Consider the following 9477-nt stretch of genomic DNA (forward strand, 5'->3'; position numbering starts at 1 on the left):
TTTCATTAATTTCCATTAACTCTTTACCGAAAATGTGGTTTAATTTACTATCGCCATGGCTCTCTATGATTGATTAAAATGAAGAATATAATAATATTAAAGTCAGTCAGTTTGTTATATATAATAATATGGCGTAATATGCCAACTAATATATTAACTGCAAAAGTAAGATATTTATTTGTTTGTAGTCTCGCCACGTGTTATCTACTAAACCAATCTTCTTTAATTTTCTTATTGAAATTTTGCCTATAATTAAGAATCTGGAGAAGGACATAGGGTACAAACTAAGACTTCAGTGGTATTTTCCAAAAGTCGTGTATTCTTAAGAAGGTGGCGGTAAATTCATAAAGCGGCCATTGCTCTGTCATAGATAATGATGTTAAGCGATAATAAAATTAATTTACCAATGAGCTCAATATATTTTTGACATGAAACAAATAACGATTTAATCATTTCGTAATACATTATCATCAAATGATCGTGTGATTCTAATCAAAAATCTTATCTTCACTATAATATCTTTATGAATTTATTAATTCATTTTACATTTTAAGTTTGATATAGCAGTATGTGTCTGTAAATGTGTTTAGTTTAAAATGATAAAGTTTACAATTATTTGCATTTTGTTGTGTTCGATTTCTGGTCAAGAAACTACAGAAAGTCACGAAGATTTGTTTGAATTGAACATATTGCATTATAATGATTTTCATGCAAGGTAAGACATTAAAAATACTAATGTGGTGTGCAAACACGGTGTTTTATAGTCTCTTACGATATGTATTCTAATTAAAATAATATTCTTTTAAACCCTTTACACATCAGTTAAAATTGTCGTACACCATTATACTTTTTCAAACTTCACAATGATTACCTTTGATGATATAGTTAAAGTTTTAATGAACAATGGAATTTGGAAACTCGCATTTTCAATATATGTAAATAAATTGAGATTTATATGTTACACATATTGAAGTTATATAAATAAACTAACAACCTACTGTCAGCTGACAATCGTTGGGCTGCAATGTGACAAACACCAAGAGGATAAAGATAAACCATTAGCGTAATAAAATTTGTATTTATCTATCTTCTAATGCCATGGGTTAAATGTAAAAATTTTGTGATCCAATTCTACATACATACATATGGTCACGTCTATATCCCTTGTGGGGTAGGCAGAGCCAACAGTCTTGAAAAGACTGAATGGCCACGTTCAGCTATTTGGCTTAATGATAGAATTGAGATTCAAATAGTGACAGGTTGCTAACCCATCGCCTAAACCATCACCATTATCATCACCATCACTATCAAATCATCCAATTCCAGATTTGTAGAAACAAGTCCGGCTGGTTTAGTTTGTGACAATACCATAGCACCTTGTGTTGGGGGGTTTGCAAGACTCGCCACAGCGGTACGAGAAGCGAAACAGAGGGAGCCACTGTCGCTGTTGCTGAATGGTGGGGACAGCTTCCAAGGAACGATATGGTATAATCTGTTGAGATGGAATGTAACGCAAGAGTTTATGAACATGCTGCCTCATGATGCTCACGTAAGTTTTTTATGAACAGTATCATAAAAAAATTCTGCTTAGACTATTTTTAAACTTGGAATGATTTAACAATTTCTAAGATTACTTAATATTTGTATTTAAGGAGAAATTTAGTAAGATCAAACTTGCTGTTTTACCTTCAAGTTTCTCCATTAATATTAAATTTTGTTTCCCCGATTGCACCATCAAATTTACTTTCCAAACTTCATTTCCCTATTTAGCCATATACTCAACAGTTATATGTTAAATCGAAATAAATAACGTTTAAAGACCTAAAATTTTATTCAAAATTATCAACTAAAGAACTACCAAATAACAATAAATTGTTTGCATACGAACAAAAAAGTCACGCATTGTCTTTCTTTTTAGTGTTGCGTAGAATAATAAAATCAATTCGAACACCATAAAGAATTGAATGGAATTGATCAGTAACCAAATCTCTATGTTACAGGTTCTAGGAAACCATGAGTTTGATAATGGCATTATAGGGGTTGTTCCATATCTAGAACATCTCAGTGGTCCTGTCGTGACAGCCAATATCATAGATGATGATGAACCAACCATACAAGGCCTTTACAACCACAGCATCATAGTAGAGCGAGGAGGTCGTAAGATTGGTATAATCGGTGTTATTATTGCTACTACAAACGTGAGTTGTACTTTTTAATTGGTTTTGTGAAAAATTACAAAAACGTTATTGAATTCGGATAAAGGAAATAAAATGATAATAGAAGTGCTAAGTATTGGAGAATGTGTCATCGAAACTGATAGTTGTGACTATAACGTTTTAAAGTTGCATCGTTTGACAACTTTACAATTTGAAGAAAACACAAAAAAAGAAGATATCAAAAAATTCAAAGTGCAATATGGAATTATATTATTATTTCAATTTCAATCGAAGTCAAATCAGAGATCTTTGTATTTTTCGACATGATTAAATTTTTTGGAAATATTTTGTTGACGTTGACAAATTTAATCTCAACTACATTCAACTTGCATTTATTGACAGGAATTAGCTTCGACTGGTAATTTAAGATTTACTGATGAAGTAGAAACTGTCAAACACGAAGCTGAACTACTGAATGCACAAGGCGTAGACATTATCATTGTTTTATCTCACTGCGGACTTGATATTGACAGGTACTCTAAGTTCTATTGTGTTGTAAACATTATACCTACGCATATGTGTACATACCAATGCTGAAAAAATTATAACGACTTTGATATTGGTATACCTCAAGGAAGTTTTTTGAGTCAAACATTAGTTCATATAAAAAATGCGTTTTTTTGGCATTTAAATTTAGTTCTATTTTGTTATATCAAATACTATGCTATACTCATAATCCCGTCCTTTTATTAAAACGTCCGTTGGTTGCCGAAAATTGTTCACAAAACTGACCACATGGAAACAAATTGGATTGATAGGCTCTATTTCAATCGGTTTAAAACTATCAGTTTATGTTAGTATGTAATGAGGCATTTTTATATATAAGCCTCTATGGCAGCTAAATCATATCTGATATTTTCTTTTAGAGAGATCGCGCTCCATGGTGGTCCCTACATAGACATAATAGTTGGTGGTCACAGCCACACCTTGTTGTACGACGGCGAACCTCCAGACACGACCGCTTTTTCTCCTCAAGGACCTTATCCTGTTGTTGTTGAGCAAAATGGGAAATCTGTGCGTATGTTTTATTCCACTAATTTATTACAAAAAAAGCTTATGTAAAATGTATTGAACCAAGAGAACACAATTTTTGAAGCCAATTTCAGGTTTACATTTTATTTAGAAGTGATAGTAACTACTCGTTATTATTAACGTTAACATTGTGTCCAATGTTAATAAAAAATCCAATGTGTATTAATATTGTAGCAGTATTAATAAATATATTTATGATTAATCCACTGTTTTCAGGTTCTTATAGTACAAGCGGCGGCCCACACGTTGTATTTAGGAGAAATAAAATTATTTTTCGATACTACTGGAAACCTTATCAGGTGGGAAGGCAATCCCCATTACATCGGTAATGAAATCGAACAAGGTAAGCCGATATTGGGAATAACAGGAATAATTTGATATTCTAAGGATCTTTGAAGATAATTTAGCTTAGGGCACGTGGTTGTTGTAAATAATTCATTTATATTTTAGTTGCTTTTTGTTTTTATTAACGATTTCTGTTACTGTCTGTGAGGTGGTTATACCAGGCTGTTATGTGTAGTCTCGAATTCGTTCTCAGGCCAGATCAAGACGAAAAATTTATCGTTTTTGTGGTCTTAGATGTTTAATAAATCTTTGAACTAATATAGTGCCGTGTGGTTCCCGGCACCAATACAAAAAAGAATAGGACCACTCCATCTCTTTCCCATAGATGTCGTAAAAGGCGACTAAGGGATAGGCTTATAAAATGGCGATGGGCTAGCAACCTGTCACTATTTGGATCTCAATTCCATCATTAAGCCGAGCAGCTGAACGTGGCCATTCAGTCTTTTCGAGACTATTGGCTCTGTCTACCCCGTAAGGGATATAGACGTGACTATATGTATGTATGTTGAACTAATATTCTGCTACTTCTTTTTCTGATAACAGCAACCAATAAAATCAATGATTTTTAAAAACATATAGATAGATATACGAAATTAAATTTTGTTTCCTCTGGTTTGTATGTTTTGACTGTTGTTTATTTTTCACAAGATTTTAAAAGCTTTTTTGCGGTAAATACTCCCTTATGTAACCCCAAATGTAACATGTTCATTTTTTTTAATGTACAAAATTGTTAATTTCTACATACATACATATAATCACGTCTATATCCCTTGCGGGGTAGACAGAGCCTACAGTCTTGTAAAGACTGATAGGCCACGTTCAGCTATTTGGCTTTAAGATAGGATTGAGATTCAAATAGTGACAATTTCTTGTTAATATTAAAAAAACTTGTTAATTTCTCTTTCTTAAAATTAAATTATTTTGCTTTCAGCTCCCGATGTCCTCGAGAAGATAAACTATTACTTGCCACGAGTGACGGAGATGGCTTCCCAAGAGTTAGGCAGGTCCCTGGTGCACATGTCCTCGTCCTGTTCATGCCAGGAATGCAACCTGGGGAGTTTCGTTTGCGATGCGTTCATGGATTCTGTAACTATTATGTTTGATTTTTTTTTCATGCCATGTGATTCCCGGCACCAATAAAAAAGTCCTTTTTTTACTACCAAACCAGCTTAACAACTAAATATATAAGCAGCATAACAACTAAGTATTTCTTTTAGATAATAGACAAAGCAAAAGGCAATAATAGCTGGCATCATGCGCATTTCTGCATTATTAACCAAGGAAGCATCAGGGCGGACATTGGAGATGGCGGTGAGTAAGAGCCTGCACCTTGAGGTAACTGAATATGTGACCATACATACATACATATAGTCACGTCTATATCCCTTACGGGGTAGACAGAGCCAATAGTCCCGAAAAGACTGAATGGCCACATTCAGCTGCTCAGCCTAATGATGGAATTGAGATCCAAATAGTGACAGGTTGCAAGCCCATCGCCTAAAAAAAAGGATCGCAATTTTATAAGCCTATCCCTTAGTCGCCTTTTACGACATCCATGGGAAAGAGATGGAGTGGTCCTATTCTTTTTTGTATTGGTGCCGGGAACCACACGGCACCTTCAATGTGTGACCATGATATCCAATATTAGTTAGGATCCCCTGCAAACATTGCGGAGGTCAGACGGGTGTCACTTCGAGTAAAAACCTGACTTACCCAATCCATAAGAACTCATTATGATGTCAGTCGGACATTGCGACATAATGTTCTCTTTTATTGGAAGATGGCTTATTGCTGCGGGCTTTAAAAATCTTAAGCCAATGACTTTAGTTAGTAGAAGTTTAGCAACGACAATCAATGAGCATGTCGCGATATCGTTCAATAACCGGTACTAACGCCATGAGGAAAAAAACAGTTATGCTTTATACTTGCTAGGTAAATTTCAAGACATTATCATATCTTTCAGTGATAACGTACGAATCTATGATCCTGTCGACACCTTTTGAGAATACAGTGGAAGTCTTCGAGTTGCGGGGAGATCACATTATGGAAATGCTGGAGTATTCAGTGGCCAACATCCCGTTCCTTGGCGCCAGGATGCTGCAAGTGTCAGGTATGATATGAATAAAAATATGGTCCAAACGCTTTAGTTGAACTTAGAGCGTTGGTGGCTGGGCGGATGATGTATACGTTTTTAAAAATGTGTTCCAAAATAATTCAAATCTTATTAGCTCTTTTCTGAGTAATGAATATTAGATTGATTGCTAAGATTTGTATTCTATTTATGTGAGAAGAGGAAAAGTGTCATGAGTAAAGCTGCATAACTAAAGCTGAGACGAACATAAGTTGATCGAATCTAGATGCAAAGGTAAATCAAGAGTATCTTCAACTCTCTACTGTTAGTTAAAGATAATCTCGACTTGACATGAAAAAATTGATACAAGTCAATGATATAACAGTAGTATCTAAGTATGAGAGAGTAAGAAGTAAGAGATCGTGGTAAGTGGTAAGTTTGATCTGAGCGCCTAACTGATATATGTACTTATTCAAAAAGTTGTAACGAAATATCTGGTGTATTCACTTTGAACATAAAAAAAACTGTCAAATCGACAACCTTCTGTTTGCGAAGGTGGTTCAAATTGAGGAAAACGGTAGCCGATAGGATAGCCTCGTGGACAAAAGTGCCATAATGAAGTGATGATCGCTGCACATCTACCTTTAACTATATCTACGGTCACGAAATTAGGATGGAATCGATACCATTAATCAAGTAGCTCAATAGAACAGTATCAATAATGGTCTAGAGTATCCTAAACCGATGAACTTGAAAGAGAGTAATGAGTGTGGATGCGAAAGAAAATGCGGGGATCGTGGCAAGTGGAAATATTATTTATTAAAATATTTATGTACATCAAGGGAAAAAAAATGGGAATAGAACTTTAACTAATTAGAAATTTAGTACAAGGGCCTACTTATTAATATATAAAATATGTAAAGTCTGCTTTTCCTTGCAGGAAAGATGCGTGATTTTACATTCATACATACGTACACAAAATCACGCCCTTTTCCCATAGGGGTAGGCAGATTTGGCATTTGTGATCCTATATGACCAAGCTTGCATGAAGAGAGTTATGAATGTGGATGAAGCGAAAGAAGTATGCAGAGATCGTAGCAAGTGGAAAGAGGTAGTATTTGCCTACCCCTCCGGGAAAGAGGCGTGATTTTATGTATGTATATATGTATGACCAAATATTCCATACAAAATGACAGCTAATTTCTGGTCTCCATTATTCATTCATGTCATTACACTTAAAGAAAAGGACTGAAAACTTTATTTTAAAACACGTTCCAATTCCAAAACTGTTCCAATTTTAAATCACGATTCGCATTCAGGGCTGCGTCCTGTGTTCGACGGCTCGCGTCCCCTCGGCGACAGGGTTGTCGACGTATCAGTTCGGTGCATCGACTGCGACGTACCTCGCTACGAGCCGTTGGAACTAGACAAATATTATAAAGTCGTCTCGCAAAATTTCATCGGGCAAGGCGGTGACGGATTCTCTGTGAGTGACAGCCCTGATTTTATTGTGTATTGTCTGATTTCGATTACATTTTTACTACCTATATACTTACATACACATTATCATGAGTATTAGTACGTCCCTACATTTTAATAGAATAGGTCCATTCTATCCTTTTGCTAGCATTGCCTAAGAGAAGAATCTCGAATTAAGAATCCTTTGGTCGACTTTAGCTATCAGCATTGGAAGAGAAGCAGTTTTTTTATGTGAAATCAAACTTACACTTCTAATTAGATCGGAAATTAAAATATTTTACTTAAGTTTTGCTTAAAAACTTAAAGCACAATTTCTTGTTATAACAAAATTTTCCTTCGACATTATTAAAGTATGCGACATAAGTGAAGCCTTACATTTACATGTTATTGTATACTTGATGCTCATCGATCAGTGTTCAATTACTTCGATATGACGCCCACATTGTGTTCATACAGCCATTAGACCATTTAAATCAAAAATTGTTATTGAATTTATAAACTCAAACTAGTAGACGCCTGCGACTCCGCCCGCTTATATTGAAAAGTCTCGTTCGTTCCCATTCCCGCGGGAATTTCCTGATTAAGGAGTGCTTTTATATATAAAGGTTTAAAGAGCTTCTGTGCAACGGGTTTTCGTGTCAAAAAACTTGCCCGTTCAAGATTCTAATCTTGACCTGACCATGTACCAATAACTATTTGCTCAGTTACGTGAGTTAGTTTGATTGCCAACCGATGCTTTTACGGTGAAGGAAAACATCTAGATTTAGGTTAAATGTGTAAATATGGCTTAGCATGTGTAGCTAATCAGCATCCTCAATTATGAGGCTTATTTTTTTACAAAAACATAAGGAATGCATAGCATACAGCTTAAAGATGTGCAAAAATCGTATGCGCACATCTAGACATCATTTTCATCGTCTGTGCCTGAACGAATGGCTACTTATATTTTAAAAACAACGTACTCTTTCTTCAAAGAGCCGTACTTTCAGGTATAAAGCCTGTTTTCGACGGTTCCCGCCCTTTCAGGAACCCGTCTAGTCGACGTTTCCATTCGTAGTATGAAATGCGACTTCCCGCAATACGAAGCAATAAAAAATGGAAAATTTTACGCGATCTTTTCTTTGACAGTCATATAAAATGGTGGGTGGTTTTACAGTGTGTTTTTTTTTTTATTAATTCGTTGGCAAATTAATTTGAAAAGTCTCTTTTGGCGCCAACGCATTGCTGCACTTATAGGCAGGGTAGCTATGTAGGAATTAATCATTTGATTCGAATACCTAACGACCTTTGCAACGTAGATTAGTTCTTCCCTCTTTTAATTGCGTTCTGTTTATGTCACACTTATTTATCCATCATGGCGGTCTTAAAAAAAGACACACGACATTAAAAAAATTATAAATTTGTAACTTTTTCTTCTTTCCAAAAGGCAATAATGATTAATTAATTTTATGTATGTTTTCGCATTTAATTTCAGATGATATCAGAAAACCGTCGTAACATAGAAGGGGTGGGCAGGGACTATGACATTTTGATGCAGTACATACAGCGGCAATCTCCTGTCTTCAGTGAAGTCGATGGAAGAATACATATCGACAACCCTTGCATGGGTTGATGCTTGTGGTACATTAAACATGACACATACGTTTTTTAAAGTTATTTTTTTAACATACATACATATAGTCACGTCTATATCCCTTGCAGGGTAGACAGAGCCAACAGTCTTGAAAAGACTGATAGGCCACGTTCAGCTGCTTGGCTTAATGATGAAATTGAGTTTCAAAAAGTGACAGGTTAGCAACCTGTCACTATTTGAATCTATCGCCATCGCCTAAAAGAAGTTATTTTTTTGCTTATGAGTTTTGACACCAACCGAAACCCGTCTGATCCTCTTAAACATTGCAGGGTAACCTTACCCATATTGAAAAATGGAAAGAGAAAGAAAAAGACTGATTGACTACGTTCAGCTCTATAGCTTAATGATTCAAATAGTGACTATTTTAATCTCAATTCTATTAATCCAGACAGCTGAACGTGGCCTATCAGTCTTTTCAATATTATTGGATTTGTCTACCCCGCAAAGAATATAGACGTAAATATATATGTATATACGTAATAGTATGTATGTATTAACCTACTAAATAAGCTACAATATGATGTGGGAAATTTCCCACCCACCGCAACATTTGAAAATGCATAATTTCCGTAGTTCAAGTGCATCGTAACAATTTCACGCAACATTGCACTTCTTGGAACTATTAGTAACGAGTAGTTGCTCGCTAGTAGCCTCCCTCGGCGGGGGAGGAAATTGTTCGGATGGATTCTGAATTTAAATTC

At 35.2% G+C, this 9477-nt stretch overlaps 1 protein-coding gene across 1 annotated transcript; it reads left to right on the plus strand.

The window, feature by feature from the left end:
* Positions 1-521: 521 nt before the first annotated feature.
* Positions 522-8795, plus strand: LOC106131407 (apyrase). Its single transcript, XM_060949998.1, has 11 exons — positions 522-715; positions 1327-1549; positions 2001-2198; positions 2559-2689; positions 3083-3230; positions 3465-3591; positions 4525-4679; positions 4811-4904; positions 5557-5703; positions 6984-7150; positions 8618-8795. The coding sequence occupies exons 1-11, from the start codon at positions 597-599 to the stop codon at positions 8753-8755; spliced, it is 1647 nt and encodes a 548-aa protein (XP_060805981.1). The 5' UTR covers positions 522-596; the 3' UTR covers positions 8756-8795.
* Positions 8796-9477: the final 682 nt, after the last annotated feature.

The sequence above is a fragment of the Amyelois transitella genome, chromosome 20 (assembly GCF_032362555.1).
Source record: "Amyelois transitella isolate CPQ chromosome 20, ilAmyTran1.1, whole genome shotgun sequence".
Classification (NCBI taxonomy): domain Eukaryota; kingdom Metazoa; phylum Arthropoda; class Insecta; order Lepidoptera; family Pyralidae; genus Amyelois; species Amyelois transitella.